Consider the following 20805-nt stretch of genomic DNA (forward strand, 5'->3'; position numbering starts at 1 on the left):
GCTTTTATTACTATGACCAAACAAAATCTTTTTAACATGTAGTACAGCAAAAAGTGTAACCATATAATTAAGGTGAATGTTGATGAAAATTAGGCATGTAACATGAATACTGAAATTTCCTAGATTTCCACTTGTACCTGTAATCACTGTATTCTGTACTTTGTAGTGCTAGAAAGATAATTCTATATGATTATTTGCATTCTCTTCCTCCTCCTCCCCCCCCCCCCCCCCTCAACACAGGAAAATATAATAGAAAGACATCCTAGCAAAATAAAGACAAAATTCAGAAAATTAGGTTTTGCCTGACTCAGGCCCCCTTATTCTAGAATGGTTATAAAGTAATAAGAATGCTTATGATCAACTGGAACATTGTGTTCATTATAGGAAGTATTAAAACAAGAATTAACAGAGTAACAATTTTATTGCTCTTATGTTGCAGAGTATCCACAAACATTACTGTTTGAAACATAGGGCCACTGCATACCCCATTAGATAACAACCATTCTGTGATTAAACTGTTTTCTTAAAGTGAAAAATTCAAGTTAACATAGTTATTGAGGCAAATAATTTTCTCACACTGAAAGCCATCTGTCAAATAAGTCTCAGAACATTTTTTTTCATTAATTTCACACAAATCACCCATTTTTAATGCAAGTGCCTATTTTGTAACACCAAACATCTTAAAATAAGCTTATATAATAAACAATTATAATTTTGTTACAATATCTACACAGGACGTAAAGACTTAATTTTACTTCAATGTGATTCATCTTTTGAAGTTCACCATTAACAACAAAAAATCTATGGACAAAATAGTTCTAAAAAATCTGTCAAAATGTCACACCCATCTGCATGGAATGTCCCATTACATAATTTTTCCAATTTGAGCACTATACATGATTAAACAATATGAGTTTATTTAACTTCTGCCTTATACTTGATTTGTTGTTTAAAATTTTCTCAGCAGCTTTTTTTTTCCACATGTTTTTAAGCATATGCAGGAGTATAGGGATGCAATCTTACAAACAAGTTGAGTCTGATGTAAGTCCTCAATCCTAATTTCATAATGGTAATCATGACCAAGAGCAGGAAATGGGTAATCTACAAATTTATTTTTAACATAATGCAAAATCTTGGCCTGTATGTATTTCTGCCGCATATCCCCAGCAATCACAAAAATCTGAAACAGTTTCTGAGTATTCTGCAACAGAGTACATGCAGTCATTTGTTTTAACCAGTTTTCCCCAGTTAACAAAATTTACAAATGCAGTTTTATTGGCCATATTGGGAAAAGCATAGAGAGAATCACATTCTAATGCAGATTTAACTACTGGTGGCTTCAGTATGTGAAAACAGTCTTTGCATGTGATCTGCCTTGAAAGGCGCAATGACATATACCCTGCAATATAATAGAGTATGTTTTACTTGTGAAATGAGAACTTAATCTTATCAGAAGTGCACACCACTCCTCTACTTCATTTTCTGCAGCACTTTCATCACTTTCTACTACATGCTTTCTTGCATAAAAATCATAAACGGGTGGCAAACAACACACATTAAAATTTGAGCAATTCCCATTCATTGCAGTGACACTGTTACCCAAGAGCAACTTTAAATCATGGCACATTTGAACTGGTATGCATTTGGATTGTTGTTCCAACCACATCTGGACCGAATGCAGGGGAAAAAAAGGTCTGTGTGGTCTTGTGACAGTTTATATGTTAGCAAATACTTCAAAGGAGATTCAACACGAAGCATACTTGTCAGAGCTATGTGCCTTACTGATTGCACATTGAAAATTATCCCAAAAGCAAAAGTATTTCTTGCATGCAGCAGCAATGGAACACCAATGATTTTTAAGCTTTTGATATAATTTTCAGTGTGCCTGAAAATAGCAACGTGTTGACTGGGTGTTGTGTGATGTCCTTAGGTTAGTTAGGTTTAAGTAGTCCTAAGTTCTAGGGAACTGATGACCACAGATGTTAAGTCCCATAGTGCTCAGAGCCATTTTTTTTTTATTTTATTTATTTTTTAATTTTTTTTTAAATACCTAGCCAATAAGATTTGTTGTCAAGTCTCTGGGGGCTCTTATACCCTTTACCTAAAGGATTTCTGGAGTTCAGAATATCAAAAATCCTATCCATATTATACAAAAATTCTACTGTTGCTTCACTTCCTTTAATATTTGGATCACCAACCCTCCTCAAAAACTCTATACTATCTGCCACACAAGAACTCAAAAGTCTGTGGAGCTAATGAAACACTCATTTTTCTATTTACATAACTTATATGTTGTCCTGATAGTTTGTTGGCAAATGTCATACCTTCTTCTTGTTGTACCTTGTTCAATTGCTCAACGAAATGCCATCTAATAATGCCAGTTGGAGACTCAATAGCAGATACTTCTGCTAGAGCATTTCTGGCAAACTTAATCATATGACATGTCCAAGATACAATAAACATTGTAGCTTTTAAAATCACCTTTGGAAAAATTTAAAGTACAGCCAAGTGTACGTAAAGTGCTTATATTTACCTTGCAGCCATCACATGTAACACACCAAACCCTAATGCCAGAACTATACAGCCTCTCTGATTTTATCAGTGTGGCCGATTATTTGCCTGTAGACCTTCGATAAAGAAATATGCAATGGGCATATAAATTTGCCTTTAATAGGGACAAGCATGAAAACCAGAGCCTCAGATGCCTCTATTACTTCTTTTGACTGAGGCACTTCCCCACCAAACTCTAAAAAACCTGTGTATTGCTTAGTTCCTTGGTCCCAAACTATTTGCTTCCTAATTGCCACACTGTCTCCAATTAGACAAGAATCGCTGAACTGGTCCCTTACAATTGGGTTCGAATCAACGTATTTAAAAACATCTTTTAAGAAGTTCACAGTCGACACTTGCCACCCATTTGGAAATCAATGATTTATGGGTCAGAGGCATTAATTTTTGCAGGTATTCATATGCTGCTGGTGAATAAAAGTACACAGTCATCGCAAACATTTTCACATTTGTTGTGTATCTATTACCCTTTGACGAGAGAGAGTTGTCCACTAAATTGCACACTAATTCCACTTGTGTTCCTTTCTGATGATTGAGGAAGTTATGTAACTTCTCAGGAAGATGTCCCTTCTCCTTCGATGAACTTATGATGTCATCCATGGAAAACACTTTCTTCTCTCTTCTTCGAAGTTTTTCACGGACACACTTCAGTTTACGTTTTAATTTGTGCACAATGTCTGAAAAAAAATTGCAAGTTTCGGTCACCTTGTCTTCCATTTCTACTTTCGACTGTATACCACAATCAATTAGGGTCGAGGCCCCAGTTATGGCCACATTAAGAGCAATTCGAGATACATCACATTTTTAGTATAGGAAGAAAGTATACAAATTACTTCAAAAAATTGTATCTATTGCTTCAAAGTCTACACATTACAACCATGTAAAAACAAATATTCTAAGTTGTATAACAAAAGCAGAAAAAAATATTGAAAAATAAATGGCGCATTTCCCCAGTTTTGGCCATGTTAACCCTACTTATAGCCAGTTGTTTCCCCACTTATGGCCACTTCATATTATAATAAAACAATGGCTACAATAATTGTCAATCATGTGCCAGAAAGTAATTTGTGCTTTATACAAGTATATAAGACAACAAACATACATCAAATAGGTAAAAGGTACAGAAACTGAATGAACAGGAAAAAAAAAATCATTAGGCAAAGTATTGTCCCAGTAATTACTTAAATCAACTTCCAGACAAGTTTATTTTTCATGAGTATCAATGGAACCAGGGAACTTTGTTTTTAATGAATGTCCTCCTTCCATCAAGACTGGATCTGGCAGTTTCCCTATAATACCTTCACCCGTTATAGTCGAAACATCATTTGCAATGTATTCGAAACAAGTTTTCTGAACATTAGAACTTTTTAGGCACTGAATTTCATATTCAGAGTCAGAAAGCACTTTCAAAATTACAGATACATACTTAAAAATTGCAGGTCTTGATCTTCTATTTCCTGTTAAACTAAATTTTACCAAAATAAAGTCCTCTACTTTCAAATTCTCACTCGAAGATAGTTTCACATTTTCTGGTATTTCATCTTCATCTCCTTCTATGTAGTCATCTAAACTGCTTCCACTGTCCGTCCATTCTTCTTCCTCGGAAGAACTTGTTGGCCTATCACTTAACTCTTGTCTGTTTTCTGTTTTGCCCTTTTTTACATGAGATAATGCCAAGTGCTGCTCTTTGGACTTTAACTACTCCATAGCTTTTCTCTTCCTTTTTTCCTGCTCCTTCTCCTGCTTTTCTTTTTCCTTCAGTTCATGATATTCCACCCACTTGTCATTAGTCACAACAGTGGGTGTATGTTCATTCTTTCTCTTTGTGCCTCATTGTTTGGGTTCTGGTCAAGTGATGACACTTTCAAAAACTGTTGCTAATGATTTTGGTGGCGTCACTTGGATACGCACTGAAGATGGACTATGGTTGGATGTTGGAGTACCTGAATTATGTGAAATACTATTGGGGGTTGTTGATATATCTGCCTGAATTTTGTAAAATGCTGCTGCATGTTGAAGATATGTCAATATTATCAACATTTTGAATGGATGAAGGATTAAGTCTGTCTGTGTTTTGTGAAAGATCCTCTGTTTGATTATCTTCGGAGGGAGGCGCTAAGCTATCTGTCAGAATGTCATCAGTGTTACCACTAGCACCATGCATTTCAACCTCATCAGCTATTTTTCTCCAGAACTTGAAAAGTAATAATGCTTCTTGATTTCCTTCCCACTCATGATTCCTTCTCTTGGTTGCTCTGAACTCATCTAGAAGGACAGGATCAATTTGCTTTTCTATATATGAGAAATGTCTCTGAAGTTCCTCATTTGTCCGAACTGTGGCTGAGGCTGGTATACTATGAACAACTATCTTGCTGTAATCTACATTGTTCACATTAAATGGAAACAGACCAGTTGCCCTGAAACCAGCACAAATATTTGCCACCATTTTAGGTTCTGTAATAATTTGTGACAGAACAGAAGGTACATCAGATTTTGAAATTTCAGTGCCATTATTTTCAAAATGCCATTTTTGAACAATCTTCTTCCACATTTTTTTCATAGGTCCAAAGACAGCTACACCTAATGGTTGCAAGATGTGTGTAGAATTGGGATGGAGAGCAACTAGAATGATCTTATTTTCCCTACAATATCTGCTCAAATGAAGTGTCAAATGAGAGCAGTGCCCATCTAAAAATATTACTACAGGCCGGGGAATTTCAGCTTCTTTCAAGATCGGATCAAACATTTGTTATATACTCAAAAAAACTTTCACCTGTCATCCACCCATTTTCTGTTTTTCCAATGCCCCAGTTTAGAGGAGCTGCTTTCACCAATGATGCTGGAATCCTTGCATATTTGAACAGCATTAAGGGAGGAGCAAATTTTCCAGCAGCATTCACTGCAAACAATGTAGTAACGTTATCTTTGTCAGAGTTACATAAACATGATGGCCACGAGGACCTATGATTAATTCCCCTTTAGGAGCCAGAAAAAAAGAAGTTTCATCCATATTAAAAATTCTATTTGGGTCATTTAACACATCAATATCATTTAAAGTGATGGATACTTCGTACAACCAGTTTCTTATTTTCTCTTCTGTAACAGAACCTCTAGCCCGATTGATATATTCTGCATGTTTTGTGACAGAATCTTGTGTCTCTTAAATCCATTATACCACTTTTTTCCAGGTCGATTATTAGTAAATGTAGCCTTACAACTTTCCATATCTGCACTCTCAATAAGTTTTTGAACAGATGCACAGAGATTTTCTTTAGTAACTGGAAATCCCATGCTAGAACAGTCCAAAACCCAGTCCACCAATTTTTTTTCAATTTGTTCTCCTAAGACAGAATGTGGACCACAGTGCCCTGTAGATTCTTTTGGAGATACACCAGAAATTTTGTTTCTTAATGTTGTCCTTGGAACTTTGTACAACTTGCTTGCAGTAGCAACCTTCATTCCCTCATCAATAGCCTTTAGAGCATCTTTAACTTTGCTGGGAGAGTACTGAAACTTCTTATTCTTTGGTTGACTCATTTTTCCTATAAATAATGCTCAAAGATAGAGTTAAAGAATGTTGCACATTTGAATAATGTCTACTGCATATTTTGTATCTTATAAGCATTGGTAAATTGGTATGATATGCCAAGACAGTACTAACAATGAGGTATATATTGATATAAAAATACCAAAAATATTTTAATAAGCCTATTTATATAAAATTAGCCTAGCTTAGTGTATATGTCTCCACTTACGGCCACATGCATGGCCATAACACGGAACCAGGGCCAAATATGGATCTGTTAATGGCCACATACTTTTGATAACATGTTTTTAGGCTGAGCGATATAAAACTTAAAAGAAATTAAAATATAATCTCTTATCTTACCTCTGAACAGATTAAGTTTCTTCTGATGTTTTATTTAAACATGTAAAATACAAAAAAACAGATCATGTGTTGCTTAAAGAAAACTTCTGCAAAGCCCAGCTTCTGCAACACTGATCATTTAAAGAAATGGTGTCTCCAAACAGAAACAGACAAAAGAATGATTATGTAGACAAATGAATAGAGCCTTTCACAAAGTTTATAATAATCTATAGTAGAACTGGCCGATATTCCAGAGAAGCTTAAAAATTAACCTTTGACATCAAGGTGGCCATAAGTGGGCTAGTGGCCAAAACTAGAGCCTTCACCCTACTTGAGAACCAACTGCACTCTGAAATAAAGAAATAATTTCGTTATATGTGATTGAAATAACTCAAGGCTTGATGAAAAATATTATAAGAAAACTTTGGGGGTGTGAAAACATCCTTATACTAACGTTTTCGACACAATTCGCAGCTTCTCCATTGGATAAATGGGACATGCTTTCCACGGAAGAATTCTCATTGACAACGTTCTCCACGCAATCAGTAGCTTCTGCAGAGGGCAAATGAAGCACGGATTCCAGGACAGAACACTAAAAACAAAAATATGGAACTGTATTACAACATTGCTTAGACCTATGTAGCCCATTTGTGTCCGTACGAAATAAATTCACAAAAGTCAAAACCACACACATAGCAAGGAAATTAATTAGCTACCTCAAATGGAGAAGCATCGTTGTCACTCAAAATCCTAACATGTCGTCGTGGCTGTTTATTTGGTGGCATCAAATGTGTCGGAAAGTCAAAAACCGATGGCACTGTTTCGGGTCTGAGACGTTTCTTCCACGTTCCAGGGCTCACTACGTAATCATCTTGTCGGAAAAGGTTTCCGCAAAGAAAACTGCAAGACGTAGGTTTAAAATCTTTCCGCTTCACGGAAGTAATCCACTTCTTCAGCAGCTCTGGGTGCTTCAGAGGAAACCTGTTCAAAAACATCGAATTAGCAAACGCACTAAGTCCGTATTGTTGTCGTATTGTATCGGTAGTCCTATTACCTGTTAAATGGTAAGTCACATTCCTTACTCCATCGCTTTGTACAATTGAAAGCGGAACAAGAAATCACCATTTCGATAATCCTTAATTCCTTATACACCGTACAGACGAGAGAAACTTCTTGGCAAATTCAAATATGGCGGGCAATATAGACGACAGTAATCAGCTGGTACAGCCATCTATCGGTAGGTCCGGTAGTTGAGCATCCCTCATTTCGCTAGCCTTAGACGCCTGTCTGTGAAGAAGCGCAAGTGTTTTGTTTTCGAGTATCATTACACATGAATACACGTTATCTCTGACAAAATTTCAGTAACAGTGAGCAATGTGCAAGTACTCAGAAAAGGGAAATAGCGTAAGTTCGTAGCAGTGTGGAAGAGTGATGGCAAAATACATCGCTCAAATTGTGATACTCGGAACACAAGTAATAGGAAGAGCTTTCGCCAGGGCGTTACGACAGGAATTCGCAGCTAGTCAAGAAGCAGCACGAAGAGGAGGCGGCGGTCAACAAGGTACCAGTCGTGCTGCAGCCAATGCGAAAAGTGGAATCACGTTGGAGGAGGCTCAGCAAATATTGAACGTCGACAAGCTGGATCCAGAAGAAATCAAAAAACAATACGAGCATCTATTTAGGGTGAACGACAAGAGCAAGGGTGGATCGTTTTATATACAGTCGAAAGTTGTTAGAGCCAAAGAAAGACTTGACAAGGAGCTTGAAATGAAGCAAAAAACTGAAGAACCAGAGAAATGATGTCACTCTTCATTGTAGCATGTGATCGAAGTAGTGCAGACGTTGTTTCTATGCATTGCAATCGAAAGTTGCAGTGCGAAATGTATATAGTATAAATAATAAATGTTTGATGATGTGGTGCAACTGAGATCCTCGTTGTCATCAATCTAAGACTATGACTAATGTGTTAATTCTTTCTGTTAATTTCTACCATAGAACTTCAGAACAGGTGAAAGTAATCCCTGAAAATTTATTGACAGGGTGAATTGTCTACACTACAAGTGTGTTAATTGATAAGTTTAATGAATCTTGATTTTCTTCACATCTCTCAGCAACTATGGTAGAGTAGGATGGCCAAATGAATCATCGTGTAGCAAGTAGTTTTGTTTTTCCTTGTGTGCAGTGGCCACTGTTCCAGTTTTATTTATATTTGTGAAGTATTTAATATTCACATTCAGTAGGACAAAATGTGCTTACTTGCTCCTGTTTGTAATAGCTGGTGTCTATGCCCTGCAGCTTAGTTGGTGTCCACTAGTACAGAACATTGGCACTAATAGTCCTATTTGCACAGATATTTAATAGATCTTATATTTAACACAGTTCGTTGTTTTCTTCATGAGACTAAGCATTTGTCGTGTATTCCATGAAGTGATTAACTTAAGTTTTCTCAGGAGGCACTGTTAACATGAAGCCTCTTTCTTCAATCTAATTAGTGTGTTCATCTATGTTGCTGTATTTTATTGCAGTTTGTGAGGGTGGGTGCATGTGTGTATGTGTGGGGGGGATGACACTTCTTTCATTGTTAGATTGACAACTTTGAGGTAAAATATTTGAGATGCTCACATTTTTAAAAATAATCTTATAACAATCACTTCAAAATATTATAAAAAGGAGAGAATGAGTGTTAATGTTTAATAAACATTATGTGCAACATGATCTAGCCTACTTTGTTATGGTGCGAGTCAAAATTCGAGTGAGTAGATGGCCATTGTCGAGTTCTGCAACATGAACTCCCACACTTGCTCAGCTGAAACTGATTTGACTTTTTTATTGATACAGTTATTTTTAGCACTACTATTGGAACTCTGTAATGCTTCTTGGTTCAAGTTCATTACTACCTGCTTGATATCCACTGGTGGAAATAGTCATCTTAAAATTACCTCGAATACACCCAAATCTCTGTTGCTTATCAATATTTTCTAATGCCATCTGTCCACATTCTGTGAAGTCATTGCCTCAGTCTTTCCTTACTTTGTGGAATCCAGTAAAAAACAGCTTTGGCGCATCTACCATCCATTCACCTGGTTGCATGTCCCAAACACCATCTTATTCACTGACCCTCTGGATATAGACCTACATATCTAGTTTTTTTAAACATTATAATTTTCTTACAAAAGCTCATCAACTGGTTTTGTGACTTTCTTTATAGTGTTGATTACACATTTCTTTAAACATGTTATAATTATTTTTAAGGCCATTTACACAAGCTCTTTCATTCTCTGCATAAGTTTGTGTGCACTAGAGGCAAACAGAACAATGACATTACCTTTTTTCCCCTTTTTCGTACCTCTTTAAATTCTGAAATTCTCACTATCCTGATGATGCCTAATGCAGACTGTAGCATTATGTATGTGTTTGTCAGTATACTAATATACTCTGATGGGATGAAACATTGGGATTGCTGAAACTTCCTGGCTGACTAAAACTGCATGCTAGACTAGGATTCAAAACTTGGACCTTTGCCTTTCGCAGGCAAGTGATATGCTGGCTGAGCTGTCAAAGTACAGCTCATGGCCACCTCCTCACAACTTTACTTTCCACAAGTGTCTCATCTCCATGATCACTGACCACCATGAGATGAAAGCCACCTTCTGGGCACTAGACATGATACGGAAAACATGTAAGTGGAGCAGAGATGACTACAGAATCATTCTAATTACAATATGGGTTGCAAATGGGGAAATGCACTGAAGTAAGTGACAGGTAATGAGAGTCTCAGAAACGGCAAACCTGGTAGGCTGCTTCTGTACTGTTGTCTTGAGCAATAAAGGACATGGTTGATGGCTGGTGAAACTATGAGTAGGCGATAAGGTGTTGGACATCCACTCCTTATCACAGAATGTGCAGGTCAGATGCTTCCCCCCCCCCCCCCCCCCCCCCCCTCTCTTATATCCTTGCTGTAAAGCACAATGGGTGCTTGTCTGATAACAGAGTACAATGCTAGAGCAGGCATATGTGTTTCAGAGCACACTATTCATCACACATTATCGAGCACATGGCACTGCAACAGCCAGTTCGTACCTGTTCCCATGCTGACTCACCAATATTACTGGTTCTGATTGCACTGGGAATGAGATCATCGATGTTAGACCATGGCACAGCAGTTTACGGAGGATGATGATGAACTCATATTGATGACTTGGGCACCAAATTCCGTCAATTTGAACCCAATAGAACTCATCTGGGATGCTATTAGGCACCAGTTCCACATCCACAAACCATTATTTTTTGGGAATTGCATGAAGTGTGCATAAAATTTTGGTGCCACATAGCTCTGGAAACCTACCAAGGACTTGTTGAATCCATGTCACACAGAATCACTCTTGTATTGCACTCCAGAGGTAGAGTAGCACAACATTAAGTAGGTGTTCATAATGTTCTGGCTCATCAGCTAGAGTTCAATAGGTCTACAGTTTTTTCTCAAATATATCAGTACATATCGTGTTGAAAATGAGTGATAAATCTTCTCAAAATCCGTTGCTTGTGGACAAAAACAAACTGATAGTATACGTCCTCATTACTCTGTTCTATAATTTCATTTATAAGTTGTAAATGGTTTGTCGTGCAATATCCATTTCTGCAGGCAGCTTTTTCCTTTGCTTGAATAAAATCCCATGTGGTTTGTCATGGTTCTAGAGAATATCCTGTTTATTGCAGAGGTGAAGCTTAGGTTGAAAAGTTATCATTTGATTGTGAGTAGGCAGAATGGTATGTAACACTGCGATTAATCCAATAGATCTACTTTTTTGTTATTTCCGTTTTTGTAATAGATACATTGTTTTCCAATATTGGGAAATTGCATTATAGTGTAGATGTTTTGTAAATATTTTTCTAAGTTCTTGTATCTTCTTCTTTGGTACTGCTATAGCCCTTGTTGAGCCTTGGCTTCTTCAACAATTTTCCTCTGCATTTCTCGGTTGTTTGCCAAACTTTTCCACCCCTGGACTTCCATACTGGAGAGAGCCACTATTATATTGTCATCGTCAATCCATCTTCTTCATGGTCTCCATTTTCACCTAGGTGAATGTATAGTACATTCATTATTTTCTTTGGAATTCTATCTTCTGCTGTCCCCTCCACTCTGCTGTGATTTCACAGATTTTGTCCCTAACTTGGATTAATGTATTAATACTTGTAATTTGGCATTGCAATGTATTCTACAGTCTTCTTCCTCTCTTTGCGTTTTGATCATGTTCTGTCAACGTCCATGCCTCTAACCTGTATGTGATAACTGGGCGGACTAGGGACTTATATATTAGTAGTTTTGTTTTTGTTGTAGTTAGGCTATTTCTGAAAAGTTGCATATTTGCAGAGTAAGCTCTGTTTCCTGCATATATTCTTTCGCTTATAGCCCTTCTAATACTGTTATCATTTGATATTAGGGCTCCCAAGTAATTAAAAGAGGACACTCCTTTGAAGCAGTTCCCATTGATTTTTAGGTCTTTAGGGGTTATTCTGGCCTCACATTGTGACATTACCATATATTTCGTTGTGTTTTCATTTACTATAAGGCCAGTTATTAATGATTCTGCATCAACTGCCCAGCATATTTCTTGGAATGCATTGATATTTCTTCCTATTGTAGCAATGTCATCAGCCTATGCACATATCCGGATAGTTCTCATAAATGTGGTGCCTCTTTTGTTGACTTTATTTACTCACTATGCAGGGCTATATTGTAAATAGCACAGTGGAGAGACTATCACCTTGCTTCATGCCTTTGTTAAAGTCAAAGCTTTCACTTGTTCTACTAAAGAAAGGTCTTTAATTTTGCTCTTGTCTGTGTCATTGTCATTCTGATTAGTCTTATGAGTTTAGCGCATATACCAACTTCTTTCAATACTCAGTATAGTTCTTGCTGTCAAAGGCCTGTTTGAAGTCGATGAATAGGAAACACAGATCTATACCATATTCATAGAACTTTTCCATCATTTGTCTTATCACAGATATCTGATCAGATGTTCCTCTGTCTGGTCAAAAGACACATTGATCTTAGTCTATTTTCTGCACACTTCTGTATCATTCTTGTACCTCCATCCTAGAAACTTTCATCATGCATCAAATGGCTTGTTATAAATTTCTCATGTTTTCTACATGCTGTTCTTATTTTCCATTGTGTGTCTCATTAAATTTTCATTGTATGTTGTCCCTGCTTCCATCCTCTTGGAAACATTTCTGAACAGTTTTGTTTAATTCATGTTTTCTATTGTGTACCAATATTGTTTCACTTGCAACTCTTTCTGTTTATGAGCTGCCTTTTTGAAGTTTTCTTCTCATTTGTTGTAAGTGTCTTTGTTAAGAAGTTGTCCTCTTCATCTCAGTATAATCTTCACTTTCTGAGATGCTGAACTTGTTCCTTAATGCTGTCTAGTGTATCTGCCTGTAGTTACATAAATTCCAATACTCTGTCGGTCTGAGTTTATTTCTAAGTTTTTATGTATTGTAAGTAGCATAATTCCAATTTTTCATCACTTTAATTTCTGCTATGGTTTAAGAGTGGTACATTTTGCATGATTTCTGTATTGTGTGACAAATTATAGTTATTTGTTCCTAATCAACTTCATTTTCCATTTATTTTCTTGTCAACGAGTGTGTCCATGACTAACAATTGCTTTTGTTGGAAAATTTCTCCTACATGTAACCTCTGTCATACCCAAAGCGTCTTACTGAAGAAACATTATTTAATTTTGTTTTACTTTCACATTAATGGTCCTCCCCATTATCATCATGCGTGATTTGTTGCCATGTGACATCATTCTAAAGACATTTCACCGCAATGTAAGAGCATTGTTGTTTGGAATTGAGTGACTCGGTTGGAATACATGTTGTTTATATTTACAAAAAGTATTGTCATTTGACCATGGATAAGGGTTGAATTGGAAATAAGATTCGAACAACTTTGAGTATTACATCTGCCCTTCCTCCATGTGGGAGGAGGGCTCGGCACTGCCTGAGGGTCGTGATACTGCACCATTGCAACCAAACCCAATGTAGCATGCTCGAAACTTGCAAATGTAGTCAAAGGAAGTCGTCGAGGAATGTTTCAATTTGTTATGGTGGACAGGACAACTTCCCAACTGGTGGACAAGTAACACTGATACCTCTCTTCGAATAAGGGAAGGGCCCAAAGTGCCCCAGCACTGAAAAAAGTGTCAACTATCTGTGTAGGAAAGAATATGGAAGACACTCACATAAAGCTTTTGGCCAAAGCCTTCGTCAGTACAAAAAACACATCACACATTAAACAAGCACACCTCATGCATACAAGACTGCTGACTCCAGCATTTCGGGCCAGAATGCAACATCACGTAGGTTGCATGCAGCCATTTGAAGGGAGAGGGATAGTGGTGTACAGGTGGGGAGAGAGATGAACGCAGTCTGGTGAAGTGTGCACGGACTAGATTGCCAACAGGCGCAGCATCAGGAATTTGGTGGGGGGGGGGGGGGGGGGGGAGATGGGTGGATGCATTGGCAAGGGCTGCAAATAAACAGGGTTGGAGATGAGAATGGGGAGGAGATTACAGGATGGAAGGGGTGGAAACTGTTGGATGGAGGGTGTGGGGCAGTATGTTATTGTAGGTTGAGGCTGTGATAATTATGGGAAGCATAGAATGTGTTGTAAGAATAACACCCATCAGCGCAGTTCAGAAAAGCTGGTGGTGGAGGGAAGGATCCAGATGGCTTGAGCAGTGAAGCAACCATTGAAATCGAGTGTGATTATGTTCAGCTGTTTGCTGTGCCACAGGGTGGTCTACTATGCTCTTGGCCACAGTTTGGCAGTGGCCTTTCATGCCAATATTTAAATATACCAATGTAAAAACCTGTGCAATGATTGCATCAGGGCTGGTAAACACCTTTTTAGGCATGAGCATGGTGTTGTGCTGTCAAACAGTTTTTTAATTAAGAGAAGTGTTACCTTCTTTGCTACAGCCATAAGTAATATAACACATGGAATCCAACATAATGCTGCTTACTTGCGGACGATTTTTCAGTTTTATGTTCCTCTTCTAACCCTGCTATAATGACTTGTTACAACTTAGAGGTTTGAGAAGTGGTCTGCAAAGACAGGTTTTAAATTTTCAGCAGGCGCGCACACGTGTGTGTGTGTGATTGGGGGGGGGGGGGGGGGGGATGAGGTGTTACCATGTTACAACACCTAAATAACTTGAAGGCAAGGACTGGAAAGCAGACTGTGGATGTACATATCAGTGAGACCTTCTTACCTGAAGACTGTTGATGCTATCCACCATGAGGGTACCAGGCTGGCCAGCTTCATACCCAGTCTCTGTGCTGAGGCTGGGAAAATGCCACTGACTCTATTGTGTCAAGTCCTCATGGTGCACAGAACATATAAGTTCCTCGCTTTTTCAAGTTCACTAGTATACCATACTGTTTCTTGTTCAGCTATGGAACACCTTTCCTCAAATTTTGCATGAGCAACAAAGCCATCTGGGGTCCACGTGAAGGCTCAGCTGGTGTCACATGCTGTAGGGCAAGCAGAAATTCAAATCCAGAATTGGAACTGACTGCCACCTTGGTTATCGCAAGGTCCAGAGTAATTTTAGATTCTTTGATGTGGTACAGGAGAGGCTGCACACCTGCATCTGTTTTTACACTGCGATGTCTTACAACATAAATAAGCATCTCTCTCTCTCTCTCTCTCTCTCTCTCTCTCTCTCACTCACTCACTCACTCACTCACTCACACACACACACACACACACACACACCCCTATGTGCTATTAACAATCCGTGGATTGGAAGATGGGTGGCTTAAAGTGACAGACAATAAACTGCACCTAGTAAAGTCAAAGAATCAGCCATGGCTTACCTCCTTCCATATGAGATGAGGTTTTTCTCACTCATCTTCGTGTAGACACAGCCCTATGATGCATGGCTCCCTGCTTCAGTGAGATGACTTTCCCATGTGTAATGCTTGTGCTATTCAGATCCCAATGTGTCACATTTTGGTTGATTGTGTTTTATGTTTAAACTAGTGGGCAATAGTTGGTTTACTACATATTTGCCATCTATTTTAACTGACAATGAGAGGAATGTGGTGTGATTTTTAAGGTTGTGTGAAATATCCAATTTGTTCCCTAACATTTTAGTGAGAAGTTTCTGTGTTATTAGGGTAATTGGCTCATCTATATTTTATATGAGTGATCAGACAGCCTCATATCCCAGTATAATTGCACTGTTGGAAAAAAATCACAACACAAAAAAATAATTAATGTACAGTAATGAAATTTTGGGGAATACATTTATCTAAGTAACATATTTAAATGATTAGCATTGCGAGATCACAGGTTGATGTAAGTATGAGATAAGCCATGGTAAATGTGAAACACTGGTATGTTAATAACTGGTGTAACCACCAGATTGCAGAATACAAATATGCATGCTTTGTTTTGTACAGGTGCTGGATGTCACTTTGTGGGCTGGAGTTCCATGCCCATTGTGCTTGGTTGGTCAATACAGGGACGGTTAATGTCTTTGTGGATGATGCTGTGGTTGTCGTCAGATGATGTCCTGTATGTGCTTGATTGGAGACAGATTTGGTGACTGAGGAGGCCAAGCCTTGTCGACACACTGTAGACCATGTTGGGTTACAGCAGCGGTATATGGGAGAGGGTTATCATGTTGAAAAACATCCCCTCGAATGCTGTTCCTGAATGGCAGCACAACAGGTTGAATCACTGGATTGACATACATATTTGCAGTCAGGTTGAGTGGGATACCCACAAGAGTACTCCTGTTGTCATACAAAATTGCACCCCAGACCATAACTCCAGGTGTAGGTCCAGTGTCTAGCATACAGACAGGTTGATTGCAGGTCCTCAGCTGGCCTCTTCCTAACATGGCCATCATTGATACCAGGTAGATCCATCTTTCATCAGAAAACACAACAGGCCTCCACCATGCCCTCCAGTGAGCTCTCACTTGACACCACTGAAGTCACGAATGGCGATGGTTTGAGGTCAGTGGAATGCACCCTACAGAGCATCAGACTCTGAGCTGTCCTTGAAGTAACCAATTTATAACAGTTTGTTGTATCGCTACGGTGCCAATTACTAATCAGATTGCTACTGATGTGACAGATTGTGATGTGACAGAGCCTTATGCTGGACACAGTGGTCTTCCCTATCGGTAGTGCCACGTTATCGTCCAGAGCCCGGTCTTCTTGCGACCATACTTTCTCGTGACCATTGTTGCCAGGAATCATGTACAGTGGCTACATTCCTGCCAAGTCTTTCTGCAATGTCGCAGAAGGAACATCAAGCTTCTCATAGCCCTATTACACGACCTCAGTGAGGTGTTGATAATGACATCTATGTTGCCTTGAAGGCATTCTGGACCATCATCAACTCACAACGTCCAATCTCAAAGGTAACTAAAATTCACAACAATTACAGTGTTTATTTAAAGCAAACCTGGTTTGCATCCTCATAGTGGTGCTACTAGTTCCATTCTTATATGACTGGAGCATAATTTGAATGGAAATCATCTTTCAGATGTGGAAACACGCTTGCCAGCTTTTATTTACATCGCACAGCCCCTTGGTGTTGCAATTCCCCCCTTCAGTGTATTTTTGCTTTCCTCCTTTATTATTCATGTTTTAAATGCAAGTTTTAGAACATTTGGTCAGATTGAAATTACCTTAAAGAATGAGCAGTGTTGTGATTGCTATGGTTTAATTTTCTTTGTAAAGTAAAGCCAGCACCTGTATAACCTTCATGTTTGATTTCTCTGTAGTAAAATGTTTGGCTTGATTTTAAATATTTTGTTTCTGCTCTATTTGTTCTTAAGTAAGTCCACTTCCATCTCCACTAACCTATCTTTTGTTCCTAAATTTCTGACTTTCTTTGGTACTAAATAGAAAGTAATAGACGCAGATGGACTTCTGAGGTCCACATTGCTGTCTAGATAGACAAAGTCCCGTAATAAGGTGTGGTGGCAAAAGGAAATGGACATTCATTGTGTCCTGATCTCAGTGCCTGATTTCCATCGGTCTACAGCTCCCAATGTTCTTTCACCACTGTAAAGATAAAATAGGTTGCCACAGACCAAAGAGCTTGGCAAGATATGTGAGTGATGCTAAACCTTTGCAGAAGTATGCTCACAGTAGTCCCTGTTCAGGTCTGAGTGCTCTGAAGTCTAAACACATGGGATCATCATGACCAATTCACCATCTATCTATCTGTTGGTGACTTGTGCAGCATTTAAGTCTTGACAGTTGCAAACACTAAATCCACACATTGGAACAATGTATCCACATTTATTTCCCACAAAGCTGCTGCTGCTGATATCAACAATGCAAAGTCCGATTTGATACAGCTCTCCGTGCTTGTCTATCCTGTGCAGTTCTGTCCAACCTTATCCACTTGAACTTAAGCCATGGTCTCTGTCTAAATTGTTATCTCTCTACAAATCTCTCCAGCCTCAAATTAACTATTCCTTGATGGCTCAGGGTGGGTCCTATCAGTCAAGTTAAATTCCATTCTCCCCAACTCGATTCAGTACTTCTTTATTAGTTATCCGATCTGCTCATCTAATCTCAAGCACACTTTTGTAGCAAAGCATTGCTAAAGCTTCTATTCTCTTCTTGTCTGTACTGTTTATTGTCCATTTTCCATTCGATGCAATGTTGCAGACAAAAAGTATCATAAAAGGCAAATTTGTGGTAGATATTAACATATTTCTCCTTTTCTGAAATATTTTCTTGCTATTGGCCTGCATTTTATATCTTCTTTATTTTTTTACTGTTAGTTATTTTGCTGCTGAAATAGAAAAACTCAGCCACTACTTATAGTGAATTAGTTCCTTGGTATCACCTGATGTGACTCCTGTTTGTTACCCATGTTTTATCTATCTTCTTGTCCATCTTACAACATCTTTTCAGGAAACTATCAATTCCTTTCAACTGCCTTTCCAAGACTTTAAAAAATGGGATATAATTCTCGCAGGAAAATTAAAAGCTTTTATTTTTTTCATCCTGAAATTTTAATTCCTTTTCCAAATTTCTCCTTGGGTTCCTTTACTGCTTGCTCTGTGTACAAAACTGAATAACATGGGGATAGTCTGCAGCATTGTGTCACACACTTGATAGCGACAATTCATTATACAGATTAATTGGCCTAAACTTAAAATAATTTCTTCATTTTTATTTTTTAAATGTGTTCTCTATCAATGATCCTTCCTTAATGAGACAATCAAAGCACTTGCATACTTTTTATTGAACAGTCAGGAACAGCTGCAGTTTCATGTTTTATTGAACTCTACACATACTTTTATTAGCATGGAAATAAAAAAGTGTTTGTTTCACAAGATAAATAATGCATCACAGATACTTTTATTCACACTGGTGGCACTGCTACTGCTCTCGTGCATTTCAGCTTATGTAGTTCATTTGTTCATTACATAGTTAGTATCGCCATTTCTCTTTACTGGCTTGTTATCATTGGTTAGAAGTTTCTGCATTTGACCTCTGCTGGGTTTAACAATAACATTTAAAATAAAGTACATAATTTGGATACAAACACTTGGCATGTTTATTGAAAAATAAGAGTCAGGATTTTTCCTGGCACACAGACACAACATGGTCTTCTGTGTAAGAGATTGGGCCTGCTCCTGCAAAAAAAAAGTAGAAGTTGAATTGCTCCCATTGTGGTGCAAGCCTTTCATTGTAATACCATGTAAGCAGTGTCACATTCTGTTTCTTGAAACAGCTTAATGTTTGTTCCAAGAGGCTGAGTGATCACTATACCAGATGTCTCTGCCACAGAAAAGTATGACATGGTCACTGAGAATTGAGCCCAGGCCCTGTCTCGGTAGGCTGCAATACTGTTAGACCCTGGAGGTAGTCATTATTTTAACACTGAAAGACACCAGGTTGTGAAAATTATTATAAATAAAATATGACAAGCCTCACGTAATAAGGAAATTACATTTCAAGTGATAGTTCAAAAGTAGGCAGACTTTTTTCTGTATTAACCTTGTACTAGTGCTCTCAGTAGACAAGATCAAACTAGATATTTGCTGCAAGGTCTGGTTATCAGCTATGCTTTGGGCAGGTGAATAAGTGAGTGACAATAGTTATTAACTCAAGAATGAAATCCATAAATTGTTCTGGTGAGTATAGAAGACAAAGACAGCAAAATTGTGCCAGTAATTAACTGAAAAGGAAAACATGAACCAGTACAACATCAAAATGAAAGTAGATGATGCACTTAATTTTAAAATGAATAGTGTCACATGTTGTTTACACAACAGTATTTCATCAGGAGTATTGATCTGCTGTATAACAAGTAAAATGGGTGTAGGTAGCTGAATTAGCATTGTCAGAATTTGTCGAAGTTTCTTTCTTTCTCTGAAAGCTACCTTTGGTGACAGTAGAAAATAGCAGGCTGTCATTCAAAACCTGCAGTAAAAATACCATAAACATAATCTCTTTTCCAAAGCAGCAAATATATCAATTGTGACAGCACATGTGTAGTGCTACAACATATTTTATTCATCACCTTTTGCTTTAGATTCCATCAGTTTCCAACTAATCGTCAATCACCTGTGGTCTATTCCTTGATTTTATTGGTTATGGCACTGTAGATGTGTCTTACATTAGCATCAGCCCATTCATATATTACCATTTCACATTACAAACAATCCATCTCTGGGCCTGTCATTAAATAGTAACTTGTCTGTTTAGAAACTAAGTAGTGTCTACATGTCTAAGGGAATTTTAAAAAAATTATGTAATGTTGTTTCTAGCACACAAAAGTGTGTTTTAGGCATTTCTAAATGAATGAAAAAATATGGACGCAATCCTAAATAAGATGTCTTGAAATGGATTTTGTCATAAATGTATTAATATCATTCACATAGCTACGTGTAGCAATATGGACACTACATAAATCTCTGATAAACTCGCAAAAAAATAGAAACATCAAGTTAGAACTGCTAAAGATAATCTCTGAAAGTGCGCTCGTTTTTAAAAAGTTTAGGGTTAACAGACTATGAACATCAGGAATGAATTCCAATCATAATCAGTTAAACTGAGCATTGAAAATAACTTGCATTGTTTCACAATGTTTTTGTTGAAAAACAATAATCGCTTGTACTGAGACAGGTAATTATTTGACCCAAACAGCTTTTGTACAAAAATTGTTAGAAGTTTTGGGTAATTATCTGATCTATGTGACCATCATATTTAAAATACTAGAAAATTTGTATCTTCTGTCATTCTGAAACTTTCTGGCAGATTAAAACCATGTGCCAGGCTGACTCACACTTTGGACCTCCGCCTGTCATAGG

General features: G+C 37.8%; 1 protein-coding gene across 1 annotated transcript; it reads left to right on the forward strand.

Annotated features, from left to right (window-relative positions):
- The first annotated feature begins 7867 nt into the window (after positions 1 to 7867).
- On the forward strand, positions 7868 to 8236 carry LOC124594332 (mitochondrial import inner membrane translocase subunit tim16-B-like). Its single transcript, XM_047132702.1, has one exon. The coding sequence runs from the start codon at positions 7868 to 7870 to the stop codon at positions 8234 to 8236; it is 369 nt and encodes a 122-aa protein (XP_046988658.1).
- The last annotated feature ends 12569 nt before the right edge of the window (positions 8237 to 20805 follow it).

Source organism: Schistocerca americana, chromosome 1 (assembly GCF_021461395.2).
Source record: "Schistocerca americana isolate TAMUIC-IGC-003095 chromosome 1, iqSchAmer2.1, whole genome shotgun sequence".
In the NCBI taxonomy this organism is placed as follows: domain Eukaryota; kingdom Metazoa; phylum Arthropoda; class Insecta; order Orthoptera; family Acrididae; genus Schistocerca; species Schistocerca americana.